This window comes from Oryctolagus cuniculus, chromosome 6, assembly GCF_964237555.1.
Source record: "Oryctolagus cuniculus chromosome 6, mOryCun1.1, whole genome shotgun sequence".
Lineage (NCBI taxonomy): Eukaryota > Metazoa > Chordata > Mammalia > Lagomorpha > Leporidae > Oryctolagus > Oryctolagus cuniculus.
The window spans coordinates 60,481,963-60,497,608 of NC_091437.1; the positions used below are offsets into that span (position 1 = coordinate 60,481,963).

The 15,646-nt window shown below is 49.4% G+C and overlaps 1 protein-coding gene across 1 annotated transcript in view; it reads left to right on the top strand.

Annotated features, from left to right (window-relative positions):
• The window catches only part of NSG2 (neuronal vesicle trafficking associated 2), a 60,284-nt gene that overhangs the window by 10,918 nt on the left and 33,720 nt on the right, over positions 1–15,646 (top strand). The window contains exon 3 of the mRNA XM_002710389.5: positions 9,559–9,642. Within this exon, the coding sequence (XP_002710435.4) occupies positions 9,559–9,642 (84 nt within the window). The remainder of the gene's footprint in view (positions 1–9,558; positions 9,643–15,646) is intronic.

Sequence of the window (15,646 nt, forward strand, 5' to 3'; positions counted from 1 at the left end):
CCGGCCCAAAGAGGAGGTGTGCGGTGAGGAGGTGGCTGACTCAGGACTCAGCCTCAATAAGGGCACCTCCGCTTTCCCTCTTTAGAGCGAGGGTGTGTCTGTTCATGTATTCAGCAACATTTCTGGGGCCCCATTGTGTCCCAGGTTCCATGGGCTCAGCCTTGGAGTGTTGGGTGGCTCTTGGGTCAGGGCTCAGTTCCCAGCCTTGGTGCTGTCTCCTGGTGATCCTGGGAGGCTGTGATGTCATTTCTGCTCTCTGGGACCCAGGCAACAGGAGATTGACAGCCCTGCCTCCTACAATGATTGAGAGGAGCTGCTGAGATGTAGGAGGTAAAGTTTCCGGCATCAGAGGATACTTGTGAAAAACAAAAACAAAAACAAAACCATGAAAAGTAAGAGACAGCGAGCCGATGTTGAGTGTGAATCCCGGCTCGGCTTTTTACTGGTCATCTGGTCACAAGCAAATGACTGACCTACCACAGCCTGGATTTTCTCCCCTGGAAAATGAGAAGAAGCAGAATAAGGACTTCACAGAGAGCTGAGAATTGGAGAGAATGTGATCAGAAGGATGAGAATGAAATGCACACACAGTAGGAGGGCAGGTGCAGAGTGGCTGGCACACAGTAGGCGTGCGGCGGCTGGCCATCCATTGTCCTGGCTCGGAACTTCTCCTTGCTGCAGGGATGAGCTGAGGTACAGCGCAGATCTATTTTTGGCCTGTGCAAGTCCAGCTCATAAAAATACAATCTCGCTGCTTGTCAGCACTTCTGAGCTTTTATTTATTGTCCCTGCCAATCGTAGGGCCTCTCCATGTGGGAACCTCTTCATTATTGATAATCCTGGGAAGTAGTATTTTAAATTTTTATGGTCTGCACTTTGCACCATCTGAACCTCCATGTATAATCTGGCCTCGCCAGCGCAGGGGGAATTACAGTCAGACAGGGGTCCTTCCTTTTGGGATGAATAATTTATCCCATTTCCACAATGCCAATTATGTTAAATTATGTTGCTCGTATTTGCAGCTGACAGAACAATGGGGGGCTGATGTGTAAACATGAAAAGAGAACAAAGTTATTACTTTGCCTCTGTCCACAATGATAGTCAAAAACCTGGACACTCATTTTTCCAAATTCGTATGAAACCACACCTTGAATAATAAAAAGAATATTTCCTCTCCCTTCCCCACGTGTTTTTCTTCCAATTTCTCCTATTCATCCAGGGGCTCAGGGCTCTGTTTGGCTCCATTTCCTTTTCAAGCATGGGTAAAAGAAGAACACCTGGAATAAGGCCTTTTTTTCTGCAGGTTCATTGTTTCCCTTCTCTCGCTCTCTCTTTGCTTATGCAAGCTGATTCCTCCAAGGTACAATTCATAAGGACTGGCTAACATTTCTGATGCTTTCCCCTTCCTAGCACTAAAAAATAAAAGCAATGGTTAGTTGTCTTTTATGAAAGGAAATGTTTCTGGCTCTGCTCCCTAAGAACGGCTGGTTGAGCCCATTAACTTTGGAGGGCTGGGTTTCCCCCGTCCTCTGCCTCTCCCCACCCCGATATCGTCACTGTGGCCAGAGGCTGCTCCCCTGCAGGCAGTGCACACCTGGGAAGCCATTCTCTTGTTTGCGCTCTTTCCTTAGCTCTCAGGTAATCCTCAAGGTGTCTGGAGCGGCATCGGAGCTCCCTGCAGCTTCTTCTCTGTCCCCCACTCACCCCACTGCTCGCTGGCCATTCAGAACTGCCTTTGGTGCTTCCCTCAGGCGGCAGGTTGTCTTCTGAATGCTTGCTCGTGTGCGTTACTTCCTTGACCCAAGACCCTTTCCGTGGGTTTGGAGAGGCAAAAATGGGAACAGAGAAATTCATCAGAGAGCTGGGGCTGCCATTGGCCAAGGTGGAGGCAGCGTGTGTACCTGGACAGAGGGGTCCCTTTGAGAGAATACTTGAGGAAGCTGGCCCCGGGATGGATGGAAAAGATGGGATGGGTGTGCGGACTGGAAGAAGGGCTCATGAAAGATTCCCTGGTGTGGTTGGACATAAACAGTGGTGTGGAGAATGCTGTGTTCCCTGCACTGGGGTGGCACGGCCTGAGAAGGTGGAGGGTCAGGTGCTCAGGGCAGGTGGGCTGCAGCCCGAGAGCACTGCTGCAGGTGTGTGTGAATTGAAAGGCACGTGTCCAACCAGGTAAACTGATTGTCAGTGAGATCTGAAGGCACATGCAAATCAGAATCCTGAGGAAGAAAGATGGACTTGGAAGTGATGGGGAGGAGTGAGAACTCCCAGCAGGGGCTTGTGCCAGGAGAGGGGAATGACCACGACCTAGCCGTGGGAGAGCCCCACATTCCGAGGTCCAGAGGAAGGGGAGGAGCCTGAAGAGGAAGCTGAGGAGGGCTGCTCAGTGTGGTAGGAAGAGAACTGAGGAGGGACTGCTACAAACTCAAGGAGGAAAATGTTTCAAGGTGGGCGGGGAGAACAAGCCAGTCAGGTGCAGGTGCTCCTCACGTAGGATGGGCTTGCATCCCGACAAACCCATCGAAAGCTGAAAGCATTGTAAATGTCGTAAGTTGAAAGTGCAGTGAAGCGCCCAGCCTACCGCCCCCCCAGCTCAGCCACACAGCATACTGTAGGCTCCATTGGTGGTTCCCCCTTCATGACAGGAGCTGCACCCACTGCTGCTGCCCAGTGTCACCAGAGTGTCATACTGCAGATTTGCATCTTGCTAGTCCAGGAAACAAGCCAGATTCAGAAATTTACAGTTTCTACTGAATTTCTATCACTCTCACATCATTTAAAGCTAGAAAATTGTGACTAGGACAGAGGTCAAAGAAGATGACTGCACAGCACTGTCCATTTGTCCAGGCAAAGGAGCCCAAGCCATTTGGCCTTGGATATGGGATCTGAAAGAGGTAATACTTCCATAGGGGTGGAACTAAAATATTATGTAGCAGCTTGGGTTGCTTTTGCAGCAAGTGAGGCACAGCTAAAGTGAGGAGCAGATGACAGAGGATGCCCCGTGGTGTCAGGTACACAGTTGTCCCGTGGCCTGTGTTTGAGCTCTGAGGTTTAAGAAGAGAGGCTCTGGAACCCAAATGACCATTTTCATTAGAAAGTCACTCAGGGTTCAGGGCAAAGCAGAACATGGATTCCAAGAGAGGGCTATGGGCCCAAAATCTGCCCAAATGGAGCACCCTAAGGCCAGTACTGCAACTGATTAGTGGTATATTTTAAAAAAATAAGCTTTATATATATTTAGAGTATATATTACTATATTTGCAACCCATATCAATGAAATCTGATCTTGTGTCATAGTCCTCTTGCTGAATTCAAGTCTAGGAGCTTCACTGTATATATATATACACACACACACACACATACTATATATACTATATATAGTGTATAAATACTATATATATATACACTATATACTCTATATACTATATATTATATAGTGTGTGTATATATATATAGTGTGTATATATAATGTGTATATATATACATATACACACACTATTGCTGTTCAGTGTTCCATTTTCTGGATGAACCACAGTGTGTCCATTCTCCTGGAAATGAACATGTTGGTTGCTTGCAGTTGTGAACGAAGCTGTTCCGAATGTTCTGGTGCATGTGTCCTCTGGGGGATCCAGTATATTTTTGAGCTGAATTTTTGCTGACAACTAGGAAATCTATTGATTTTGGTAGACTAATTTGGGTATTTGGCTATCTTACTAAATTCTAATAGCTTTTCAGGTCATATTCATGAGTTTTCTTAGGACACACTTATATCGGATGAGAAGCTTTTAATCTCAAGTTACAGAAATTCCAACCTCAATTGGATTAAGACCCCAAAAAGGTATACTTACTCCCTTTCCTGCAAGCTCAGCATGGGTCTAGCTTCAGGCAGCGTGGGATGCAGAGGGCAGACGTCATAGGAGCCCATCTCCGCTTCCTTGGGTTCCGCGTGGCTCTGCCTCCTTTTAGGTGCTGTCTTTGTCCTCTGCCTGACTTCTCTTGATAGGCTCAGGAATTGCTACAGCATTCCGTAACTCAAGCCCCCACCATACCACCCGGAGGTGAAGTTTGCTCCAGTGGACACCTAGGAAGACCTAGGGGGCTTCCTTCCTCATGTGCCCAGTCAACACTACCTCACATCTCATTGGTTCAATTGGGTGGCATGCCCATGTCTGAACCAATCAAACTGTGTCATCAATAGGCTAGCACCCTGATTGGTTTAACCCAAGTAGGGAACACCTCTGTCATTAAGGGAGCGGTCCTTCCCAACAAACCGTATGGATGCCCCCTAGTGGGGTAGTGGTAAGTTCCTGGAAGATTCCTCAGGGAATTTTGGGTTGAAGAAAGGGATGGATACAGGAGAAGCAACATCAAAATATTTACTATTATGACAATTGGGATGTTCATTCACTGTCTCATTTCAGCAGTAATATTTTTTAGTTCTGTCTCCTGCCCCACATGTTAGCTGGAATGAAGGGTCTATTAAGTCTGCTTAGAAGGTGAAAATGGTTTTGAGCTGGCTGAGAAGCTCTGGCAAAGACAATGAGAGAACAAGAGTGGCAGAGAGAAGGCCCAAGAAGCAGAGGCTTCTTAACATTTGCTGTGTGACGTGAAGATGCTCAAGACCAGTGTGATGGCTGAGGATCTAGAAGGGAAGGGGTCAAGCCAGGAGCTGGGCTTGGCAAGGGGGAAGGTATACTAATTTCCTATTGCTGGCACAAATTACCCCAGGTTTAGTGATTGAAGACAACATGAATGGCCCCTTTCACAGCTGTCAAGGGTTGGAAGTCCAGCCACTGGTACACTGAGTTCTCTGCTCAGGTCTCACAAGCCTGAAAGCAAGGTGCTGGGGGCGGGGGGTCGCAGTCTTGGCTGGTGTTCGGATCCTCTTCCAGGCTCATCCAGGACATTGGTGGAGCTCAGTTCCTTGTCATTATGGGACTGAGTTCCTGTGTTCTGGTCGGCTGCTCATGGGGAACTATACTCAGCTACTATCTACAGGGCTTTGTCCCACATTCTTGGGGAGAAAATTACATAGTGAAGGTACACCAGGAGGCAGGGACTTTAGGGTTCGATGCTGCCCCCCAGAAAAAGGCAATAGTTACCCTAGACTTATGGTTCATGTTGACCAGGATATCCACTGTGCTTTATTTAGGTATATGTGAGAAGACTTTAAAACAGTTCATAGAAGGGCAGGAGTGAGGGGAAACAGTTAAGTTGTGGCTTGGTTTGAGTCCTGGCTTCTTCATTTCCAATACAGCTTCCTGCTAATGCTCATTCAAGGAGGCAGCCGATGATGACAGGAGTACCTGGGTCCCTGCCATGCACGTGGGAGACTCATGTTGAACTTTGTGCCCCTGGCTTCAGCCTGACCTAGCCCTAGCTGATGTAGGCATTTGGGGAGCAAGCTAGCAAATGGAAGATCTCACTCCACCTCTCTGTCTCTCTGACTTTCAAATAAAATGAAAATAGGTTGCTCATGGAAAAATGGAATTAAAAGATAAGTTTATTTTAGTGCAAAAATTTTTGTACTAGTTTTGCATAGTTTTTGCATAATATACATTTTTATGAACCTGTTTGAAGACCCCAACTGTTTTTGTATCAAAATAAACTTCTTTTAATTCTACTTTCTGTGAATGTAATATACATACACACACACATATATGTATGGAGATGAAATTATAAATCCAAGTTTGTGAATATTTCTAGGAACGTGGGTTCAGGGAAATGATAAGACATTTTTCTGTACCACACCATCACCTAACAATGGATCCAGTGATAGCCAAAGTATTTCTAGTAAGTGGGATTTGCAGACTCTCTTTTAAGTTCCTAAGTCACCTGCACATGTCTTACTGCACTTGTTCCAGCCTGGAATGTTGTCTTAGGTGACAGTGGAAGCCCCTATCCTGTGAGCTCTGCCTTAGCACTTGCTCTGGTATTTTTTTGCTAGTTCCTGACTTTCCCGTTCCCATGGTGGCTCCTTGTGAAACAGGTGCTTGCAGACCACATGATACTTCCTGCTTTTGTGTCCTTGACCATGTGGTTCTCTCTATAGAAAATGTCCTCGCTTGCCTTCTTGTCCACCCAGTAAATGTCTACTCATCCTTCAAGCCCTGATCCCACCCCTACTCCATCCTCCCTCCCCTCCCCATTAGTGTGGGAAGGAGCATGCTTAATAGCCTTGTTCTTAAATTTTTTTAAAAAATAATTTATTTGAAAGGGAGGGAAGGAGGGAGAGAGATTGAGAGAGAGAGCAGGAGAGAGAGCAAGAGACAGAGAACTTTCGTTTACTGTTTTACTCCCCAAATGCCCACAATAGCAGGGGCTGGACCAAACTGAAGCCAGGAGCTCAGAACTCAGTTGGAGTTTTCCATGGGAGTAACAGGGATGCAACTGCTTGCACCATCATTTGCTACCTCCCAGGATGATGGAAGTGGAAGTGGAAGTGGACCCAGGACTCAAACCCACGCCATGCCATGAGGGATGTGGGTGTCCCAAGCAGTGTCTTAGCTGTTGTGCCGAACGCGCATCCCCAGCTCTGCCCTTGAGAAGGTCTTGTGTGGACTTGAAGGCTCACAGGTACAGCCAGGCTCAGTCTCATGTGTGTTTCAAACAGCCACAGAACAAACCGTGGTGGCACCCGGAGGCAGAGTTCAAAGAAACATTTGTTGTTCACTCAACCATCTGAGGGTTTAACTCGTGTTAACTCATCTACGTCTCATAACAATCCAACGAGATACTTATAGTTATTTCCTTTGTTCCATGGATGAGAAAACCAAGACACAGAAGGCTGCTAGGGTTCACCTGAAGCTACCACCCAGGATTTGAAAGCAGCCCACATTCTTCCAACCCTCCCCCACTACCATATTAGCAATATCAATATCTCATGGTGTAGAATCAAGGAGCTCCTGGCTTAGAACCTAAAGCACACATGCAAAGTATGTGAGTTATTTTCATTACCTATGGTACAGAGGCTTCTGTGTCGCCATGCCTTGGCAGAGGAGGTAGGAAGGAAGAAAAAAAAGAGTAGATTCCTCCCCCCACCCCACACACTATAAGCCCTTGTCTGTGTTGGGCTGCACCCCTTTCCTATTTGAAGCAGCAGGCAAGGGCTGTCTTTTTGTTGTTTAGAGGAGCAGACTACAGAGAGGGTGGGGCACAATGGCAGAATTCATACCTGGAAATGGGCTCTGAGGCCGGAGGAGACCCAGGGCCTCCTTAACTGACATACTTGAGTGCCGCAAGGTAGATACTCCCTTCCTTTCTGAGCTGCGGGGAGTCTACCACGGCTTGCAGACTTTAAAGAACATTCTTCCAGGAAAATTTGTGCTCCAGTCAATACACCTGACTGTTGTCTGGTGAAAAGATGATGGGAGTTTTCGGGGAAAATTCGTCATTTTAAGCTCTAAGTCTGTGAATTCAAGCTGTAAGAGTGATCGTGGTTAGAAGATTGCTTCCTTTCAGCTGTGTGTCCTTGCACAAGTGTCTGAGCACCCCTGAGCTGCAGCTCCCTTGTCAAGAGGGTGGAAATAGTAATGGTGTGCAGCTAAGGGACATGAAGTACTTGATCCTAGTGCTGGCACACAGAAACAGCTCAAGGCTACCACTCGTTATCATCTTGCTGAGCCCTAGAAGCAACCTTGCTAAGCCCTAGAAGCAACCTTGCTAAGTGGGGTTGTGATCATGGCTAGGTGGGGCCCCAAGGCCCAGTCGGTTCTGGGTTCCTGCAGGCCTGGGGCATTGGCAATAGCTACTGATGATCTGCCAGGTTTCTCTTCCTTCCACTCTGTCTGTATAGGGGGATGGAGTGCCATTCTTGGGTTGTTGGGTTGACAGCATATCCTTTTTTTTTTTTTTTAATTTATATTTATTTGAAAAGCAGAGTTACAAAGATACACACACACACACACACACACACACACACACAGATCTTCCACTGCAGCCAGGGCCCGGGCCAGGCTGACACCAGGAGCCAGGAATTTTCTCCAGGTCCCTGTGTGGATGGCAGGGCCCAAGGACCCAGACCCGTTTGCTGCTTCCCCAGGCATTTTGGCAATAAGCTGTTTTGGAAGTAGAGTGTCTGAGACTGGAACCCGGCACTCTGATATGGGATTCTGGCATCACAGGCAGTGGCTTTTATCCACAATGTCAGCGCCACCCTCCACACGAATTATTTATACAAGGACACTTCAAAAAGTTCATGGAGGGGCCAGTGCTTTGGCATAGTGGGTTAGGCATCTGCCTGCGGTGCCGGCATCCCATGTGGGCACTGGTTCGAGTCCCAGCTGCTGCACTTCCAATCCAGCTCCCTGCTGATGTCCTGGGAAAGCAGTGGAGGATGGCCCCAGTTCTTGGGCACTTACACCTGCTTGCAAGACCCAGTGGGAGCTCCTGGCTCCTGGCTTTGGATTAGCCCAGTTCTGGCCATTATGGCCATTTGGGAAGTAAACCAGTGAATGGAAGACATCTGTCCATCTCTGTAACTCTGCCTCTCAAATAAATAAATAAATCTTTTTAAAAAAAAAGTTCATGGAAAGTGAAATTAAAAGTAAGTTTACTTTGGTGCAAATTTTTAAAAAAATCTATGCATACAAGGGGTCTTCAAAAAATTTAAATGTGTATTATGAAAAAACTATGCATGGATTTCAATTTTTTTTGTACCAAAACTAACAAACATCTTTTCATTCCACTTTTCCACAAACTGTCTGAAGTACCCTTGTATAACCAGAGCTGTGGGAAAATCTAAATGCTCAATTAAAGGTTGATTAGGTCAATTGTACTGTATGAGTGCAGTGAAATATACACCACCAAATGGCGTGGGGAACCAGCACTGTGGTGTAGTAGATTAAGCTGCTGTCTGCAGTGCTGGCATCCCGTATTGGTACTGGTTCGAGTCCCAGCTGCCCCACTTCCATTCCAATCCAGCTCTCTGCTAATGTGGCTGGGAAAGCAGCAGAAGATGGCCTATGGCCTGAATTCTTGGGTCCCTGAACCCATGTGAGAGATCCAGATGAAGCTTCTGGCTCCTGGCTTCATCCTGGCCCAGGCCTGGCCATTGCAGCCATTGGAGAGTGAATTAGCAGATGGGAGATTCCCTCTCTCTCTCTCTCTCTCTCTCTCTGTGTGTCCCTCTCTCTGTAATCCTTTCAGATAAATAAATCATTTTTAAAAAGGCAAAAAGAAATCATACATTTCTCTACACTGGGAACTTGGGAGAAAGTATAGTATTGTATGATAAAGGGTGATGAAGTCGTTCATGAAATATGACTCCATTTCGTTAAGATGTTCTCATTAATAGCGAATACATATAATACGCGTATGTCTATGCAGCACCTGGAAAGGTATAACCAAAGCTGTCGGCTGTGGTTGTCTGTGGGAACAGGGAAGTGTGGCTTACATTTTCTCTTTTCTGGCAAGTGTTTGGGAGACAGGAATTCTTCCTCTTCTGATCTTTACGCCATGGTAGTAGATTTAAAAAAAAAGCAAAAGGAGGGGGCGCGTGCGGGGGGGGGGGGGCTGTTCCTAGTGTGCGCGTGTGCTAATCCTGGGTGACCCTTCCAGGTGATCGTGAAGACAAGAACGGAATATCAGCCGGAACAGAAGAACAAAGGGAAGTTCCGGGTGCCGAAAATCGCCGAGTTTACGGTCAGTTTCTTGATGGTGTAACACACACAGCAAAGGTAAGGCCGGCTACGGCCAGCTCAGCCCCCGCCCGGCCTCTGGCGCCGGCCCTGCCACGCAGGCGCGGACTGCGCCGGCGCTGCCCGGAGAATTCCTTGAAGCCCTCTTTCTGGGTTGCTGCGTTTAATCAGACAGCGGGAGCTCCACTCTTGTCCTCCAGGATGCTCTGTGGAATCTGGGAGTTAATACTGCCTCCTTCATTCCTTTTCTCCTGTCCCCTTGCTTTTCCGTCGCAACCTGCGGGAAACGTGGTGGAAATGTGTGCAGAGCTTCAAGTTGTAGTCAGTGCGAGAGGTTGTAACAAGTGCTGCAAAGACAAAGGGAAAGAAAATCTGGCTTCTGGGTAGTGAGAACCAAACGGTTGCCCTGCTATGCCTTGGTGGAGGGCTCACCAGGGCCTGTGGTAAAGACTCCTTGCCGTGGGGAATTGTGAGAGGGAGCCGTGGAGCCTGCTCTGTGATGGTGAGAGGAGGAACTTCCCGGAAAGTCATGTGGGAGCTGAGATGGAAGTGGGGGTGAGCAGGTGCTGGTGGCTGAAGAGACAAGAGCTTGTGTAAAGGCCCCGAGGCCAGCCTGGATGTAAATAAGGTGCATGAGGATGGGCGCTGGGGGGTGGGGTGGGGTGGCAAACAGAGATGAGGCAGGAGAGGACAGAGGCGGCCAGGCCTTGGAAGCTGTATGGAGAGATCCAACGGTGATGCCTGATGCAGCAAGAAGCCTCTAGGGGACTTCAACACGAGGCAAGAAGTGATCGAATCCAGGTTTTGGGAAAAGCGTACAGACTTCTACAGAGTGCCTGGGTACAGCAGTCAGGAGGGAGCTTGGGGCGGCTGTCAGACTACTGCAGTGGTCCAAGTTAGAGACGGCAGGAGTAGTTCAGACAAGGGTGGGAGCGGACAGAGTTGTGGATGTTCATAGAAGATATTTAGGACGCAAATTCAGCCGTGGGGGCAGGAGGACACGTGGTTCCATGGGTGGATATCGAAGTGGTCTGGTTGAGTTTGAGCTTTGTTTCCACCTAATCTATCAGACAGAGTGACTAACCCTTATGAAGCAGAGATAATAGTAGGGCTGCTGTGTGGATGGAGTGTGGACTGCATGAAAAGCACTTGGATCTTTTGGGAGAAGTGCACCATTAATAGTAGCGTTTATGTCAACTGGGACACCAGGGGTTTTGAAAGTGAAAACAGCCTTTGGTCGATTGTCCAGCAACTGGAATGTGCATGTGGATACACTTACTGGAGTGTTTCTGTCCTGGACTGTCTGTCTCCCAGCTGCACCTTGAGCGCCTTCACCTCCATTTATATCCTTGGACTGTGGGTGTGGGCTTTGAGAGCAGGCGCTGCTCTTCTTTTTCCCTGGACCTTGAGTGTCTGTTCCACAGCGTGGTTCCAGTGAGTGTGGTCCCAGCTGCACACAGATCCCTGTACGAGTGAGCACACACCTGCAGGAACACACATGTGACATTGTGGTGCATAATATGTGTGCATCAAGACCAGGGGACAAGGTTAATCTGGCCTCCCGGAAGCAGAGATCATGGCAAATTTGCCCAGATTGATACAGAAGAGTGTTTGCCATGGGGCTCTTCTGAAAATCAAAGTTTGGAAGCAATGCTAGACTTTCAACAACTGTATCATGGCTCTGTCAACAAGCTTGCCTCCCTAGAATGGATTCTTAGTTTCTTTTTTTTTTGACAGTGGGGGGGGGGTCTTTTTTGCCGTTGGTTCACCCTCCAATGGCCGCCGCGGCCGGCGCACCGTGCTGATCCGATGGCAGGAGCCAGGTACTTCTCCTGGTCTCCCATGGGGTGCAGGGCCCAAGCACTTGGGCCATCCTCCACTGCACTCTCTGGCCACAGCAGAGAGCTGGCCTGGAAGAGGGGCAACCGGGACAGAATCTGGTGCCCCGACCGGGACTAGAACCCGGTGTGCCGGCGCCGCAAGGCGGAGGATTAGCCTAGTGAGCCGCGGCGCCAAGATTCTTAGTTTCTTAAAAACCACATTTTCTTCCCTTGGAGGGTAATTTATTCTGAATTATGGGCTTGAGAGAGATTTTCATCTTCTCTTTGCTTTTCTGTGCTTATCAAGTCTTACGCAATGAACGTGTATTGTTATAATCATCAGACAAATAGGAGAATCGTTTTTGAAATTTGTTCCTTCTGCCAAATAGAATGTGAAACACTTTTAATGGAATATTCCATGCTCAGCAGTCATTTAAAATGATGGCCGTGAAAACATGGGATGATCTGGGCAAATACTTGAGGGGATGTTGGGGGTGGGGAGGAAGCAGAGATTAAAATTGCATGCTTTCTAGGATTGGAACTATGAAAGAAACAAACACCACAAAGGGAAAACAACATGGAAATAAACAAGTTGAAACCTGCCCACAGCTGGGCTATCCATAGCGGCATGGGGCCGTGTCCCGTTTCCGCATCGTTTCCCTTTGCGAGGACTCTGGGCGACATGGCTGTTTTAGCATCTTTAAATAAGCCAGCCTGACACGCAAGGGGCCTCCCTTGGCTGAGCTGTAACTCTCTGTGGTTGCAGTCACGTGCAGTCAGCCGCGGTCCAGACAGTGTTAAATGGTAGGTTCCAGAAATAAACACTTCCTAAGTTTATGCCCTTCCCAGTAGCATGATGCAGCCTCGCACCGGGCTGCCGTCTGGCCCAAAGGCGGCTCTTTCCTTTCCCCAGCACGGCCACACTGTTCCACGCTGGACGGATCTGTTCAACCCCATCCTGGCATGCCTGGGAAGAGACTTGGTGTGCGCGGGCTGTGCTACTATTGGCTGCTGCAGGCATCCGCTGGGGGCCTGGGACGAAGTCCCTGGGCATCAAGGGGCCTTCTGTTTCTCCAACAAGTAGGGCTCACGGAAGTGATGTCAGCTGCTCACCCTGCTGCGGAGCCGCAGAGCTGGGGTTCACAGCCAGGCCTGCTGGGCCTTTCCATGTAGCCGTGCACCTGCAGTAGGTAACTTCCGGTTAGGGCTTAGGATCGAAATGAGTCAGCTAAGAGGCAAGGAGCCACTTGGCCAGGGTCCAGGGCCTCCTGGGGGTGGGGCCCTGACTGTGGGCGGGCAGAGGGGCGCCCTGCCACCAGGAACAAAATAGGAGGAATGCAGCAAGTCTCCTTTGCTTATGTAAAGCTATGAGCCTTAATTAGCCTGGTTTTCACTTTCTGAAAGGGAGCTCCCTGTGGGCCCTGTGGAGGAGGCAGAGAAGAGTGGGGAGTCTGGGGGTGTGGGAGGCCTAATGAAGATGAGGCTGGGAGTCTGAGCTGAGTCAGCTCTGCAGCTCAGGGCTCAGGCTCCAGGTGGGACTGGGGTGCAGGTTGGAGAAGGGGGGAAGGACTTCCTGGTGTCTGGCTTGTGTGACTGGGCCCAGGACCCAGGCAGAAAGTAGGAGAACAGGGGAGTGCGTGCCTGGAGGCCGGTGCGGTGGGGAGGAGGAGGCGCCCTGGAGCATTGCATCCTGGAGCTCAGGGTGGAGATGTTGACTGGAGAAACCCCATGAAAGTCAAGGGCTTTGGGGTTAGGGCTGCAGAGCCTGCACTGGCCCCTACCTGAGAGGTGCTGCATGGAGCCCAGGAAACCCTAGGGATCCCTTGCCCACCGCCATTCCTTCCCCGGGGGTGGTACAACTTGAGACTTCCAATTGTAAAGCTGACCTGAGAGCTCAGTTCTGTGAGACAGCAAAGAGACGAGGGCAGGGAGAGATGACTGGATAAAGATCCCTGAAAGCATTGCCTGGAATTTCTGTCATTTCTAAGGCCTAGGAAGCCCTTGCCGTCATGGTCAAGGGAAACAGACCTGAAAAACAGTCCTGGGGCCACTGGGCAGCTGGGAGGCGGCAGGGGGAAGCTGTGGTCTTCCCTCTGATTCTTGGAGAGATGTGCCACCTTGGCAGGAGCTGGAGCTGGGAGGGTGCTGGCATGCCGGCAAGTCCTGGTGCTATGGGGGCTGCTGGTCGAGGAGGGCGCTCGCGTGTGATGGGACCGCCGACTGTGCTGCCGGATTATTCCTGACCTGGTCTGTGGGGCCGATCGGAGTGACATCTCCAGTTGCTTTTTGTGCAAGCTGATGAAAAGCACCTGGGCTCACCTGGGTGTGTCAGACTTTGATCTGATATCTATTGGCTCAGGACTTTGGGAAAATCCTTGTACTGCTCTGAGATCCTGATGGCTCATCAATAAAACCAGGACACAGTCTCTCAGCGCTGATTAGTTTAAGTTCTTGTTGCCCTCTAGAGGATTAATAAATGATCATTTAATTTCCTGCCTATTCATATCTCTTTTCTTCCCTCTAAGTTCTGAGCTTGCTGCCTAATTAGCTGGATTTTTGTCTGTTGGTTGGGCTCTGGCCCTCCCCTGCCTGGCTTTGCCCATGGGGACGGGACTGGGGCAGTCTGGAGGAACTGTAAGGTGGTAGCCTGTTCAGTGCCTGCATTCGTGAGCACTCTGGGGCTCTCCACAGTGACCTCTGGAGCCATGAATCTGTCCCCTGGAAAGTGGGGGCTTCTTTTTTTTTGGCAGTACACTGTTTTGCAACACATCCATTCCAAGGTGCATTAAAAATGCCTTTACATCCACTTCTCAGCCTAACAACAACCTTGGGAGCTAGGTATTCTTATCAGCCCCAATTTACAGGTGATGGAACTGGTGTCCAGAGAAGCAATGTTACTTTCCCAAGGTCCCTCAACCAGGAAGTGTCAGAGTGAAGTAAGAGCCCAGCTCCGTGGCCGCGTCTCCCCTCTCTGTGCCACACCTCATTGCTGCCTTTCCAGTGTCCTTGTCCAGCCTCTTCTCCCTCTCCTTCCTTCCTTGTCTTCACTAATGTCTGCTTTGGACTGGTCTCGATGCCTGTTGTTGGCACTCACATGGGTGAGTGACAGAACACTTAGGTCACACATAAGCACTTCTGTGTAACATAAGCTTACACGTATGTGGGTTAGAGGAGACCTGCTCTGGCCAGCTTCTCAGCTGTGCTGTGCCCGTGGAGTCATTTCCTCAGGGACCCCTCCCTCATCCTCTTAGCCTGGGCTGGAGCCTCTTTTGGGCTCTGATGGGTCACATGGGTGGGTCCTCCATCAACACTGAGCTCCAACTGGCTGCTCCCCCATCTGCAGCCCCTCCCAGCTTGCAGTCCCTGGAGAGCAGGAGAGTGTCTGGCCCACCTCTGTGTCCCTGGCTGCCAGCACAGGGCTTGGCATGGTGTGAGTGTTGGGTGTGCTGCATGCTGGACCCCAGCCTTTGGGGATGATCTCAGAGTTCATCCTTGACCCCGTGTCCTGATTCAGGGTTTAGATCTGGCCCCTTTGGCTATGACCTGGGCAAGCCCACATTGGAGGTTGTCCAGAAAGATCTCGGGGCTTTGCTTGCAGATCAAGCCAGAGCACAGTCCGGGGGTGTGGGGGGGGTGGAGTCAGAGTGGGAAGGATGTGATGGACTAAGGGGACCAGAACTCGTCATTTGCTCTGGCAGGTGGACACAATAAAAGACAGGGCTTCAGGAGGAATTGAGAGCAAGAGGGGTAGTCCTTTTAAAAAAAAAGTTTTAATTTTCTTTTCAGTTTCAGTTTTCTGTGCTTATTCATGGGGAATGGTGATTTAATTCAGTCCATGTGCTTGGCGCATAATGGACAAGTCGGGGTAATGAGCATTTCCTCCTTCTCAAGAATGACCGTTGCTGAGTGTTGGGGACCTCTAGGCTCTCCACCACTAGGTGTTTTGAGATGCGAAATGAATCCTTGTAGAGTGCAGCTGCTGTCCTGTGCTGTGGAGCCGTGGGGAGGAGGCATGGCGAGGTGCTGGATCATGGGAACCGTTATGGTCTGCGGGGCTAGTCCTGTGAATAGAACTGGCATCTGCATTCTTAAAAACAACCCAAATAAACAGAACCAAAATAAAACACCTTTGGGGAAATTTCAGGCCTAACCTCGCAGGCTGTTGATTTCTGTACTGTTGCATCCACT